Genomic DNA, 14,482 nt, shown 5'->3' on the forward strand with positions numbered 1-14,482 from the left:
AATGACAACACACTGACCATTTTTGAGATAGCCATTGAACACTGTAAGGTTCCTACAATGATAAATTAGCAGCTGAGTTTTGGTTTTACTTGCTATATTATTGCAAATGGCAAATGCAAAGGTACATTTTCTCTACAAATGTATTACTCATCACATATGCTACTGAACTACTATGGAAAAAATGAAGTAGCTCAACACTTTCCTCTAAAAAACTACTTGATACTTTGTATTACTTGTATACTCCAGATAATTTCTTTCACTACTAAGATCCACAACAAAAGTCACTAATAGTTACTTTCATTTCGTACATTACAACTATACCCTTACTCTACCCATAGCTGGGCAAAATTACCCATGTTGTTTCATAATAAACTGATGTTAATTTATGATGAACTGCACGAAAACTTCTGATACACCGTATGTGAAGCCTGGGTTACCCTGCCATAACTCAAAATTAAATATATTCTGTTTATGCAACCCCGTATATATTGTATGTTACCCAACTGATGGAACCTTGAAAGCGGATGTTACAATGGGGAATTTTACATTATCCTGCTCCATCTTTACTACAGATACTAAACCTAAAATAGTGGTACAATTGCTTACACTGGTTGCTAGTAATAGTACAACAAAATGTTAAATATACTATTCCAACATCGAGGGTGATTCTCTTTGAGTAGGACTAACACTACCTCCTCGACTAATCTTGAGTGCTCTTATTGCTTTCTGTATTTCCATCGTCATAGCACTGTCTACACTACCTGATGACAGTTTCTTATGTGATTTTTGCAAATGAAGTTTTAGTGAACTACTGCTCAGCCCAACATTCTTCCCACATATAGGGCAAACTTTCATGGAAGGTTTCCTCTGTTGCCACTCCATTGAAACCTTCCCATGCAGTGATTTATCCCAATCCTGTAAAATCTTAGCAAACCCATCGTTTGGCTGGGCTCGCCGGTGAGCTTTCTTCAGCCTATTCCATGCTTCTAACAAAGTCAAGTTCCTGTATCAAAATAAACCTGTAGGTTATTCTCAGAAACCCACATAAGTTTATAATCACTAGTGTCGTCAGTTTTCTTGTCCTTTTAATTGTGCGCAGGACGAAGCAGGGCAATAGACATGAATTTCAGGCAATCAGTCAGGAAAAGTAGTGGCGACAAAGTAATCAAGGGTGGTAACTACTTTCGTGAGTCATGACAGGAATTACAGTTACAAATCTTAAATTTATAGGACACAATAGTATCAATTCAACTTACTTCTTCTGCATGAGATAGGCAAGAACCACTGTCGCGCTTCTACTTCTTCCTTCAAAGCAATGAACCAAAACCTTCCCATTTGTTTTCTCAACATTGTCTATGAAGTCACAGGCTTCGTTGAAAATAATACTGATGTTTGAATCTTCCTCATCACTAATCTATCCCATTAAGTGATACAGCATGAAAAGCAGAAAAAAAATAAGCATTTCCAAACAATAACTAGCTTCAGTGTACTTGACAAATACTTCGTAATTCATAATGGGTGTATTGATGCACCATCAACATATTTTCATCTAAGAGGGAACTTACAAAGAAGGTAGTTATGATTTGCAATGCAGTAAACGTCTTGTTTAAGTTCTTTTACCATATATAAACTAAAGCTGATACCTTCACATCTTCAATTTAATGATCATGCAGGTTTTGTTAAGAACTGAAAATATGGACTTATCTACTTAGAATTCTTTACAGTAAATATGCTCTATGATCACAGTCTCTTTTGAGTTATTATTCAATTAAGCTAAAGTAATATAACTCCTCTGTTCCAATTTACTTCCAAGTTCCAACCTATGTTGCACAGCCTCGGATTTGGGTGTCGTGTCCAACATGGTGCCAGATCCTCCAACACTCCAGATTTTATAAAATTTTATATAAGGTAGTACTGCAGTAGTATTTAGGTGTCGTGTCATAATTTCACTTTCACGTTTACCAATGCATAACTTGACCATTGATATCTTCAATTATGATTAAGTAAAAATTATCAAAAGTTGACATTATAACAGTATATATTGAGACAAATCTAATAAGATAACACTTGACTAAATGTCTATTTATTGCCTTACATATCAATCAATAAAGAAAGTCAAATAGAACTATGTGAATAATGTCAAATGTTCGACTGTTGCGAGTAAAATGGAACAGAGGAAGTATATATAACGGGAGGGAGGTTGGGATGTTACTTACTGAAAAGTTTTGATATTTAAACAGGTCGAGGAACTGTGAGTCTGATTGTCCAATTTCATTTGAGCAAAGGCAGAGTACATGTGTGATTCCTAGATGCTGGAGTGTGAACACAGATCTTGCAGCCAGTGCTCCGCTTATGAACAAATTATCTGTAATTAATGATGGCTTTTCTGTGTTGGCAGCATCAGATATCAGTGAGATCCTCTCAAGGATATGCTCCAGCCTAACCTGCAAGTTTACATAGATTCACAGCAAAAAATTTATACCATCAACTTTAAAACGAATATTCAGTGACCAATAATATAAATATACAAGTGGACAAATTGGTTCACACCTTTAACTCATAAGCATCAACCACCGTGTTATTATCACTCCCCTCAAAAAAACCAGAATTAAAATTATTTTCATAACATAATTTGACTACATCATTGCGTAGCGTATCATTCCACAGTTCCAGTTCCTTACTCAGTTCAGCATCAACCTGAAAATATTACAGAGAACTTTCAAATTTGCATGAATAAGAAGCTTGTTCGTCAAAAATCTACAATCTAAACAGCTAGAGGTTTGGGTACAACCATACAACTTGCAAAAGAAACTTCTTGGAGATATACATATGATAAAGTATCTACACAAAATTGAGGAAAATATATATATAAACATAATGATAACTAGTGAAGTCAGAGCAAAAGTAAGCCATTGGTAGCAAAATTTCTTATATTCAGCTATACACTTCATGGATATTTAAATCCAACTCTTTCAGCTAGAAGTTCAAATACCTATAGCCTAGATTCAGAAGACTTCCATTTGCAAATAATCAATGCATGAGACAGGAACTTTTCAAGAACATATAGAGTGCTACACAACCATGCCAGATCACAAATTATCATTTACAAAAGTAAATTTATAAGGCAAAAAATGAGTTTGATTTTAGAAAAAAAAAAAGAACTGAAAATAGAGAAACATAGAGTTTAATTTTCAATAATTAAGCAAAGTAAATTGAATACATCGTTTTATACAAATTAGAAAATGCTTGAAAATATTTTAAACAAGAGCCAATTATTATATAATTAAAAGTTAAAAATTAGACTTTTGGTTTGATCCTACTTATGTCATTATGTGCGTATCAACAGTACAGTTTCATTCAATTAATTTGTGCACAATGGGAACTATAATGGGGCGTAAGAAGTGACACCTAAAACATTAAATCTAGATTTATTTTAATTCATGTGTGATAGTAGAGACTAGTGAAATAAGATAGAATATGTGAGCTAAACAAATCTTATTCATGTTGAACAAGAAGACTTATAGTATGACTTTTAGATGAAAAATCTATAGGAGGGTTTATAATTCCCGATCATATTATAAACAACATTTTACAAACTCATGCAATACTAACAAGATGGACAATGCACGGGCTTAACAGCTAGTAGCATTCTATAGTTAAAAAGAATTCTAAAATCAAGAATTTCTTTCATTTGTATAAGCCTTTTTGCAAAGTTACTTCCCACACTTTAGAACTCAAACGAGTCATCCACGTATAAATTACTAACCTATCCGTTTATCATTACAAAAGTATACTCTGCAGCTCTTCTAAATAGATTTTTATACTCCGTATTTTTTTATTGATAAATGCCTTTCCAGAAACTAGCCACCTATAAAGTATAAACTACAAAAGGGCATGTTACCACCCTTGCCAGACTCAATGAAATCATCTACACCCAGAATTTGCCTGTTCTTAACAGAATATATAATTGAGAGAAACGTGAAACACACAGGTCTATTCAAAACTTTTTGGACTGGTATGCAAGTTGTCAACTGTCACCCTAGATATTTGAGAAACGTGAAACACACCTTTGCATATTTATGGAAGTCTCGGAGCTTTGTTGTCAAGCGCAAGCAACGAACAGCCTCACCACTCCATTTTGCATACTTTCCCTGGGAGCTTTCTCGCGAGCTCGGAGAAATAGAGTCGGAATGATCCTTAGGTCCTGAAGATGATTGCTTGTCATTTGAGACTGGAGTACTATCGTGTGCTGTGTGTTCCTTTGTATGCGAAGCGGGTGAAGAGAAATGGACTCCGGCAGATTTCGGTGACTCAGGGACCATAAAATCCTCTTTATCTGATTCCCCAGCAGAATTTCGGTTAACTATACTCATAAAAGTGCGTAAAACTGTATCCAGCTTTTGGTTCAGAGTAAGCAGGAACATATGAAAACCCTGCATGTCCCTTAGAGCAGCACGAAACCCAATCCGGAATGCTTGGACAATGGACTTCATCTCAGTAGAACAATCATTTATGTTATCAGCTTCAGGATACCCTAATTTACCTCCTGATATTTCATATAGCAGATGTGAAGAATATGTGGAGCTATTCAGAAGCAGCTCCACTAACCTTGGATAGTTTTCCTGGTCATTAGCACGTTTCCCAGCTGGAGGTCTTCGAGGAACACCAGAGTCAATGGCTACAATATTAAAATCCGTATCACCCACTTCATCCAAATGTTGATCTTCCACAAGTACTCTGCTGGATATTGGCGATTTCATGACATCAGTAAGATCAGACTTTTGTGACTTCATTTTAGTATTATTAGGGTCCAATCTGCTATCAACAGAATTTGCCCTTCTCTCTTTCTGCAGAGCCCTGACCACTCTTGGTCTGAAACGTTTCATTGCAGAATCATATGCATCCTCCAACAAGTCCTTATTTGCAGAGACATTTTTGTCAGCAAACAACAAATTAGCAAAATTGCCACGCCAGCCTAGCTGCTTACAAGGCAATCTATCTTCATTCCTGATAACAAGGTCTAGCATCAATATCCTGCCAAGAGCTGATGCTATCTTCTCTGCAGCATCTCTGGAATTGAACGCAATTTGATTCTCCAACAAGGGGGAACCATGTACATAACTGCAAAAACAAAAATAAATGTGTGTCACTGAGAAGATGGGATTCAAAGCTCTAAAAAAAATATTGATTTGCAGCGTGTTAACATAATTTCAGAAATTCCCATCCCAATGTTCCCACTATAGTCCCTACAGACTATGTCAGGTGTGGTTCGAGAGATTCCGTCTCATTATAGCCCAAAATCTAAGTCTAATATAGCTACAGTAGCCAAGGTAAACTCTCCACCCTTTTCTTGTTTGTTGGATTTATAAGATTATCATAAGCAAGCTTCTAAAGAGAAAGAAATGTAAAGTTTTAGATCTGCATAAAATTCCTGCTTCAAGCATTACAAACTATGTCCACAAACACACACATAGAGGGGCATACTTCATTAAGAAAAGGCATCGGCTAAGTTCAAGAGCTTCAAGAAGCTCAGAGCATGTCACTTCGCCAACTTCATCTCTCTCTGAAACAGCTACTTCTCTGGCTTTTTCAGCAGCCTCTTTTATGCGAAGCCACTCTGAGCTGGTGTTATGAATGACTCTTGCCTAAAATGAACAAAGCTTATCATGAAGCAATCTCATACAGCCAGCTATAGAGTCAGATATTCAAATGTAAGAGAAAACAACCTGAGGTATTCGAACTCCAAGCCACTTTGCTAATTCATAGCCAAAGCGTTCTGATTGTGTGGCCATTCTTGATGAAGAAAACTTTATCACAGCAGCAGTTTCTCGTACTTTGCAATCATCATTAACAGTTTTAAACAAAGCAAAGAAGACAACTCCACCAGAGTTGACAGTCACCTATAGTGAGGATGTTAGGAAACATTATGGATTATTTTCAATTCAAAAGCTAACAAAGACATATAAGCTGTAACCCCCACCCAAAGTAAGAGACCAGCTACTTAGGTCGCAAAACAATCCAGACTCTGAAATGGACCATATGTTAACAATGAGAAGAGATAGATATGCAGTGTTAATAACTCATTCAAAATATTGTACACAACCATTTAAATAAAATTTAGCCAACAAAAAGAAGGGAGACTCAGAGTTGTCCATGAAAGTCATATGATAGCCACTACACATAGAACAATTTCAAATGGTTTTGTAACTGAATCCCACACGAAAGTAGACAAAAGATTAAAAATAAAAGTTGCATCCAACGAGAAGCTCATTAAGAAAAAATTATTAAACTCTTCTAAACTTCAATGACTCCTTGATTCTATTTTAAAATATGTGTCACCAATGTTTCCTCGATAAAAATAAATAAATACGAAGTAAATGATTTGTTACCTCCAGGGCTTTACTCATATCATCATCAGATTGGTCAGTGCTGCCACTGTGCTCTGTGTGATGAAGTGAAGAGAGGTTGTCCCAACAAAAGGTGCTTGATTCAATGTCCAACATAGCTGCTTTGCCAAGCCTTTCCCAAAGATTGATTTCAGTAGCTTGTTCGGAGGGTGAAGAGTCTATTTGGCCAGTAGCTGATTCACCTGCTCTGTGAAAATAGAAAATTGACATTAAATTAAAGTATTAAACATACAAGGTTAAAGATTTTTGTCACAAATTGCCTCTAGAAATGATTTCACCTAATATTCTATGCCAATTGATAAGAATGAAGGAAACATTTTCCAAATGTAAGAACTCTCTTCAAAATATCACTATTCATAACATGGTCACTAAAAGGACTACACAGTGAAAAGGACACGCATTGCCAATGGATTAGAAATCTCATTTATCAAGTAGCTGCATCAGTTGTGAAATGGAAGCTTCAGATCTATAACTATAGTTTACAACAGATAGAATCTTCAGTCACCATGTAGCAAAAATAGATCATGATAATCAAATTTCCAAGAATGTTGCCTAATAATTAATCCTAAATCATGTTCATGTTGACAAAAGTATTAAAGTAAAGCAACAATATTAGCACCATAGGTGTGCTATCTGCTCAGCAATCCTGGACACATCAATACAAATTCTGATCATTATTATTTCTCATTGATGAATAACATGATGCTTCTGTGCTACAATTATATGACTAGCATCTAACAGCCTTAACCAACTATAAAAAGATGGGTTGTGGACTTGTGGTCACTAAGCCAGGATTCTGAATAGCAGCTATTCGACTTGGCAAATTGTGCCAAGTATTCAGCTTTCAATTATATAAAGTGCCTCACAAAGCAACCCCTCATCACTACAAGGAGATAATTGTGGATATATTGTTTATCTGAACACAGATTAGAAGTAAGCACAAAAGCAGAGCTTAAGCTTATACATCTAGGAACTTTACTACAATGATACAGCTATCAAATTGGCTGTTTTATGAAATTTCAAAATTAATATAAAGGGGGGAAAACACACAACTGCTACTGTAATCAGTCAAGATTGTACCCAAGACCTCTCAAGTAATAAAATACCCAGTATACAATAAGGATATTGTCTACATTCACAGTGATAAATTTTTATCTATAGTACCCTTAACAGGATAAAATTCTGAGATCAAAAATTTGCCTATTATTTTTCTACAACATGTTGATCACTTGTACTCTTTCCATCCGCCCACATTTGGTTATATTGAGTGAGGTCAAAATAAGTAGCAATATGTATTCTCTCAAGATCACTTCAAAGGATTTGTATATGTTGTGTGTTGTCTAACTCTATCATTTCCCTTGTCAGATTTCAGCAAGATATACTATGTTGGCATGTTGTCAACGATAGTTTTGCCAACTATGTTTAACAAAAAAGGGCATTTTGGCTCCGTTGATGAGGATGAGGAAGCAAATAACAGTTTTTGACAACACAAAGATGTTTGATTATTTTGGTAATACAATGTCTGATAAAACTAGCAAAACAAACAAGGTTATGAGATTGGACAAAGGGAATACCTCAAGGACTTATCAAGATCCAAACTCGGGGGGCGGTGAGGGAAGCCGGAAGACCGATACTGAGCGGTTCGCTTACGAACCAATTCCAACCATTGTGTGAACCTATAAGCCGGGCCAGCAGTCAAGTCACCCAACATATACAACACCTGCATTCCATTCCATTCCATTTATTCAATCACATCAAACTCCCATTCCACCGATCAACAAATCAAACCCAATACTAAAATCAAATTTTAAAATAAAACAAAAACCCAAATCAAGAATTTCAAGAAACAAACCCTAGAAGTAACAGTAAGCGGTAGAGGGGTTTCAGGCTCATCAAATCCAAATTCAAATTCCTTGCTTCTTTGATCTTCCTCTTCTCTATCCTGCAAATTCGACATACATACAATTCAAAATACAAAATACCCAATCAAAATCAAATCAAATCAACTCCATTCTAGTTTAAACCTAATCAAATTTCAGAAATTTCAAACCTTAATTTCTAGAAAGATTGTAACTTTTCATACTAATACTCATCAGAGAGTACGAGAATATTTATAGGAGAGAGAAAAATAAACCTGGAGCATGGAAATGATGATTGGATCCTGCTTTTGTTCTTCATCTGTCATTTTTATTTATTTATTTTTTTAATTTTTTTGGGAGTTGATGGATCTAAATGAAATGGGCAACTGATATTCAGACAGATGTTGAGTGTTGGTAGTTTGTTTTTGAAAGATAGCAGTTTTTGAACATTTTCCCGCTTTTTTTGGGAAAAAATGGTGATCAAGTTTTGGTGTTGCTGAAGTTGGGAGTTTAAGGAAGAGGGGTTTTGCAGGTTTTCAGATCTTCTATAGATACTACCAAAAATGGCGGGGAACACTCACAGAAATTTAGGTCTTGTCCAACTTTGATCTAACTGGATCTGATTTGGACTTAAACCTCACTCGCTAAAAATAGGACGTAAACTGACTTAATATCTTAAAATCTCATTTTATAAATTTAATTAGACCCTACGACATAATCAAATTTGACACAAGTTTTATCTAAAATATACGGAGTAATAAATTGTTGGTAAATAAAATTTAAAAGTTGATACTCCATAGTATTGTAGAGACTAAAATGTATCTGCTTAAAATAAAATCAATGATGGAACATATATGATACCCATTGTATAATTGATCAATATTATTTATTTTATCATTTTCTTTAACCTTTTAAAGTTACCCAAATCCATAAATATTAAACATTTTCTCTTCTCATAACCTTAGTTCAAAACCGAGCTTATCTGATTTTCGAGCCTTGGAATTTTTACATGAAACTTCTAACAATCCTTAACTCACTTGAAAGTTAAAGTTAGCCAATTTTTTATGCTCATATATGTAGTTCACATATTAGATGCTTAATAACTGTAATTGTGGATTTGGCACTAATAGTAATAAATGCAAAATGACAATTTCTAATGAAGTAATGAACTTAGCTTTTACTCATAAAATTATTATCTTAATTGACATAGAAGACAGTAAGTCAACATGAGATTGAGAATATGACAATTCTAAAACAAAAAATAAATAAATAAATAAAGTGAACATAATGAAAGAAGTCATAGATGTAGAAAAAAGGAGTTTTATTCATTCTTTTCTCTTGGATTCCTTTTGTACAAAACTTGAGCAATCAACACTCAAACCACACACACAGGAGACAGGCACTCACTTCCTTAAACTAAATACTCGAAATTCCCTTTTCCCTATTTGACCTTTTTTGCTAGGTCAGAAAAGGCCACTCATTTTTATTTTTATTTTTTTCCTTCTGTTTCAACTAACATAACACAAAGAAGCAATTTTACTTTACAATTTCCAACTTAATCTAATTAAATTTTGAAAAAAAAAATAATCACTATCCCTTTTTGCCATCTTAAAGATTTTAAATTTATAGAATGAGATAAGTTTAAAGCATCTGAGGAAGGGGCCTGCTTTCAAGAAAGGACTTGAACAACACAAGTGATCTCGCCGGCTGAGAGTAAGGAACTTCATGTGCTGCCCCTCGAACGGTAGCAAATGATAATATATTCCCATATGATTCAGTCCATCCACCCACCTGCATTATCAATGCACATTAGGTTGATTAGATATCAGACTTGGTCATTAATTGAATGGATTACGAAATGGAAAACATCATAAGGATATGTATAAACAGCTTTATATTCTAACCTGTTCACCAGCAAACCAAACTCGGTATGGAGTGGTTGTGTTCAGCCGTAGTTTCCCAGCTAGTTGATGCACAAGTGTGCGGCTTCCAGTTAGTGGAATAACTGAATCTTGATCCCCGCTGTTATGATCATCCAAGTTTAACAACAAAGTCAGTATTCACCAATTCTCTACCGCGCATGTTAGCCATGAGACTTAAATATGAGAAATCAGTTTTACACTTGCAACACCGTAGTGTACTCTAATTTCTAGGATCCTCTTTGTTAGAACACAGTTTGATACTCGACTCACAAATTTGGAATGCAAAGTAGGGCGGATTGAAATAACTCTAATAAGCTAGACCAGATTGCTCGGGTAATTAATCAGGATTGGGCCAAATGTATTGTAGACCATGATTGGTCTTTGGCCTGCCTGATCCCAGGAGCCAGGGCCAAATTTGGCTGACTTTTTTTTTTTGTCACGGTCCCACCCATAATGAACACTCTAATGTAAAGTATGACTTTTCAAGTACTAACATCATTTCCCTTTTGACACTAATAACTTGTATGGAACTTTTAAACTTTTAAAGAGCATAAAATGCTTAAAAAAACTTTATACCTGTAAACTAAGACAGGGATTCCATTCTTGACAAGTGATCCTACAATGGTTATTGTGGGTATCTCTACATCAAGGAGCTGATAATCCAATATGCTGCCATCAAAAAAAAAAAAAAAAAAAAAAGACTGTTACTTAATTGCATGTTTAAATGTCTACAACTTAGACCGAAAAAAAAAACTTGTAGAAAAGAGAACTTTACTTGCTGCACACAGTCCATTGACGAACATTAACTAGTCGGGCATGAAGAGCCTTTTGAACATCTTTCCGGTTCAAGTAGCTCACGGTCTCATCCTCAATACAGACATCTATGCTCTCACCGTTTGACTGAAAGTTATGACCACAAAATGCAAATTGCTTTAATGTACCAAATGAGTGCAATTTACTGGAAAATTAGAACCCTTTTTTGTTTGAAGAAATTATAAAAGATTGGAGGATCATGTTACCTCCTGAGGACTAATGATCTTAGATTGAGATAGCACAGAAGATATACAAACGTCGAGGGTAACATCATACTTGTCCACAAATTTGCTTGTTTCCATACCAACTTGCCTCATCACCTTGGAACATACTGGCGAAACATATCCTCGATAATACTCACTCACATATCTTGAATAATTGCAGGCTTTGGTAAAAATTTTGTAGGTTGAATCCGATATTAATCCATGTGACCAGAAATACTCTGCCCTCGAGTTGAAATCCGTAGCAAACTCCAAAACCGGGTTTCCAAGCTGCATTATATCATTCCATAACACCCATGTTTAGGAAACTTTTTTCTCTTAAAAGACATAAAAATGATTATCATTTGTTGCCCTGTAGTTTTGCTAATAAGGTCAATTATTACCAGTACTTTACGATGTGTCGTGGGAGTGTGCGAACTAGGAAGTTTGTGTACAATGGCCACATTCTAATTTTAGCAATCATGAAAGAAAAAAAAAAGGATAGTTTGACATAAATAAACCCAAATATTACCATCTCAATTTCTGGGTGTCTTCTCAAAAAGCCGAAGTGACACAATTCTCTTACATAGGTAAAAATATTTACCCAACAACAAGGTGAAAGATACTTTGGACTAAGGTTCCAATCTATTCAGCTTATTTTGACTGGTTTAATATTTCATACACTATTTCAGACAAAATAATTTTTTTTCCGACAATTTTATACACAAGCAAGTTTTCAAACAAAATAAGTTTTGATTTAGATAAACAAATATAGACAATATAAGTTATACAACCCATTTATGAGAATAATCCAAAAATTGTTATTTTTGTGAGATAATCAAAAGTTCAGATTAGATAAACAAGAAGAATGATTGGCTAAAACCTGACATTAATCATAATATTCTTCTTATAAAAATATTACTTTAATTAAACCCTTTTCAAATAGTATGAAAATAAGCATGAATTTGACACATACCGCAACTCCTTTCAAGTTAAACACTTTCTCCTTTTTGTTGAATTGGACCATCAGATTTGCAAGTTGAGGAATATAATGGCCTACATCATTTAATATAATAACTCAGAAAACCATGTGATATGCACCAAACAAAATTTTAATCTAAGTTTTATTTCATATACAATTTTATTTTTAATATAAGAAAATTTATACCTGCATAACTTTCTCCTGTTATGAACAGATCCCTGTGTTTATACTGTGGAAATTTGTTAAACCATCTTCTCAGAAAAACTAAGTTGTCCCTGGCTTAACACACAAAATTCATAAACAAATTTAGAACATTTATAAAAGGAAAGCATACAAATTTAATCTCATCTAAAAAATAGAAACTTTATAATATAATGGGTATATATTAAAATGTTCAAATATTTACATAATTCTGTTTTCTGCAGCAAAAATACCTGTAACAGCATCACTAACTGCATCGTATCCAGTAATGTCAACTGAGTAGGAATACCCAACTCCCACAGGTGTCTCCAAATACAACATATTAGCTTCTGCAAAACCACATTATACCCAAAAAAAAAAAAAAAAAACTATTAGTTGTTACAATAATTTGAATACACTACTCGGGATTTAGTTGTTACATTACTTGTCAGTCTAACAAAAACTGTCAACGTGACTATTAATTCCGAACTGATAAACTTACAATCACTACACTGTCACCGTGACTACTAATTTGAAACTGGCAGTTTAGCGAACACTATCAACGCGACTATTACTTCCGAGTTCTGAACTGATAAACTAACAATCACTACACTGTCACCGTGACTATTAATTTGATACTGGCAACTTAACAAACAATTATCAACGTGACTATTAATTCTGAACTGATAAACTACAATCATTACACTATCATCTTGACTATTAATTCGAAACTGGCAGTTTAACTAACACTATTACGTGACTATTAATTTCGGACAGGTTATCGAACAATAACACTATGAACAGAACGTGACAATTAATTTACCTCTGTTCCAGCTGTGCTCATTTTTCACCAGGATATTCCCTTTAGGCCTGAAAGGTCCATTTTCAGAAAATGCACCAACCCCGAGGGAAGAACAACCGGGTCCTACACCCACAACAATTAAAATAACAACAACAAAAAAAAAAAAAGGTAAATTCACAAAATGTACAAAAAGGAATATTTGTCTGAAATTCAGCTTTTAAAAATTTTATATTTTTCAATAAATTAAACTGTACAGCTTTTGAGTAAAAAAAATAAAAATTGAAGGAAACCAACCTCCATTGAGCCAGAGAACTAAAGGTTTAGAAGAAGGATCAATCTCAGCTTCAACAAAGTAGTAAAACAGTGATTTATGCTTCTTTTGATCAACAGTAACATACCCAGCAAATTGTTTGAAATTGACTTTGGGTTGACCAGGTAAATTTACTATCAAATCACTTGAATTTGAGCTTGAAAAATGATGGTGATGGTGTGGAAGTTGATTTCCACTTACATTCTTGTGAAACAAGCAAATTTGTGCAAGAAAAAGAATTGTAGTACAAATAGCAATTCTTGTAACAAGAAAAGAAGAAGAAGAAGAAGAAGACATTGAATTTGTTTTTGGTGGGGGTGTTTTTAGGAGAGAGAAAAGGAGGAAAATGGAGGTGGGATTTGTGTTTGTTTGGGGTTGTGGTGTGATGTGGGTGTGTTGTGGGAAAGAAGTTAAAATAGGCTAGTTGGGTTGTCTTTTGTTATGATTACATTTTTAGCTTTTTTATTTTGTGAGTGTGGTAAAGGGCTAACATAATAAAAAGGTTTTTTTTTCAATTTTTTTTTATTTTTATTTTTAATGGTAGGTAGGGATCCTGATAGATCTTAACTTTTAGGTCTTGTTTAGTTGACACATGAGTTAAATTCACAATTTTACATAGTATGAAGTTATAATTTATGAAAAGTTATTTTCTGAAAGAACTTGTCTAGAATTTTCTTAATTTGTTTGGTTATTAAGAATAGAATTTAAAATTCTTATGAATTTTGATTGATTAGGAGACTTGGTAATTACTTTTCATTTTTTGTGAAAGTTGAAATTTCCATGAAATCTCACTTTCTCCATTTTTCCAATTAGGTGCAAATCAAACAATTATCCAACTTATCGATTTTCATGAATTTTAACTTCCCCCATTTCATGTCGTCAACTAAATAAGGCTTCAATTTTTATGTTAAATAATAAAAGAAAGATATAAGACTCCTGATGTCCAAGAACCTCAATTGGTAAGATTTGAACTCCATACATCAAACATATAAAGAATAGACTTGATT

General features: G+C 34.2%; 2 protein-coding genes across 2 annotated transcripts; both read right to left on the reverse strand.

The window, feature by feature from the left end:
• Positions 1-422: 422 nt before the first annotated feature.
• LOC110703899 (dual specificity protein phosphatase PHS1-like) lies at positions 423-8,919 on the reverse strand. Its single transcript, XM_021881693.1, has 11 exons — positions 8,542-8,919; positions 8,260-8,349; positions 7,982-8,127; positions 6,390-6,594; positions 5,727-5,900; positions 5,485-5,645; positions 4,068-5,121; positions 2,551-2,697; positions 2,217-2,444; positions 1,257-1,414; positions 423-1,003 (listed from the first exon to the last, which is right to left on the reverse strand). The coding sequence occupies exons 1-11, from the start codon at positions 8,590-8,592 to the stop codon at positions 646-648; spliced, it is 2,772 nt and encodes a 923-aa protein (XP_021737385.1). The 5' UTR covers positions 8,593-8,919; the 3' UTR covers positions 423-645.
• Positions 8,920-9,568: 649 nt separating this feature from the next.
• Positions 9,569-14,262, reverse strand: LOC110703902 (serine carboxypeptidase-like 45). The gene is made up of 10 exons (XM_021881696.1): positions 13,460-14,262; positions 13,187-13,288; positions 12,618-12,713; positions 12,370-12,462; positions 12,178-12,257; positions 11,208-11,492; positions 10,964-11,088; positions 10,765-10,857; positions 10,171-10,288; positions 9,569-10,057 (listed from the first exon to the last, which is right to left on the reverse strand). The coding sequence occupies exons 1-10, from the start codon at positions 13,770-13,772 to the stop codon at positions 9,908-9,910; spliced, it is 1,455 nt and encodes a 484-aa protein (XP_021737388.1). The 5' UTR covers positions 13,773-14,262; the 3' UTR covers positions 9,569-9,907.
• Positions 14,263-14,482: the final 220 nt, after the last annotated feature.

This window comes from Chenopodium quinoa, unplaced genomic scaffold (genome assembly GCF_001683475.1).
Source record: "Chenopodium quinoa cultivar QQ74 unplaced genomic scaffold, ASM168347v1, whole genome shotgun sequence".
Taxonomy (NCBI): Eukaryota; Viridiplantae; Streptophyta; class Magnoliopsida; order Caryophyllales; family Amaranthaceae; genus Chenopodium; species Chenopodium quinoa.

What these genes read in the sequence shown, in the direction of transcription:
- LOC110703899 (XM_021881693.1), bottom strand. Translation starts at nt 8,592, where the DNA reads ATGACAGATGAAGAACAAAAGCAGGATCCAATCATCATTTCCATGCTC. An exon ending in CGCTTACTGTTACTTCTAGG is followed by an intron (nt 8,128 to 8,259) that starts GTTTGTTTCTTG and finishes AATGGAATGCAG; the next exon opens with GTGTTGTATATGTTGGGTGA. An exon ending in TTGATGCTTATGAGTTAAAG is followed by an intron (nt 2,445 to 2,550) that starts GTGTGAACCAAT and finishes GTAAACTTGCAG; the next exon opens with GTTAGGCTGGAGCATATCCT.
- LOC110703902 (XM_021881696.1), bottom strand. Translation starts at nt 13,772, where the DNA reads ATGTCTTCTTCTTCTTCTTCTTCTTTTCTTGTTACAAGAATTGCTATT. An exon ending in CAATGGACTGTGTGCAGCAA is followed by an intron (nt 10,858 to 10,963) that starts GTAAAGTTCTCT and finishes TTTTGATGGCAG; the next exon opens with CATATTGGATTATCAGCTCC. An exon ending in ATCCCTGTCTTAGTTTACAG is followed by an intron (nt 10,289 to 10,764) that starts GTATAAAGTTTT and finishes TGATCATAACAG; the next exon opens with CGGGGATCAAGATTCAGTTA.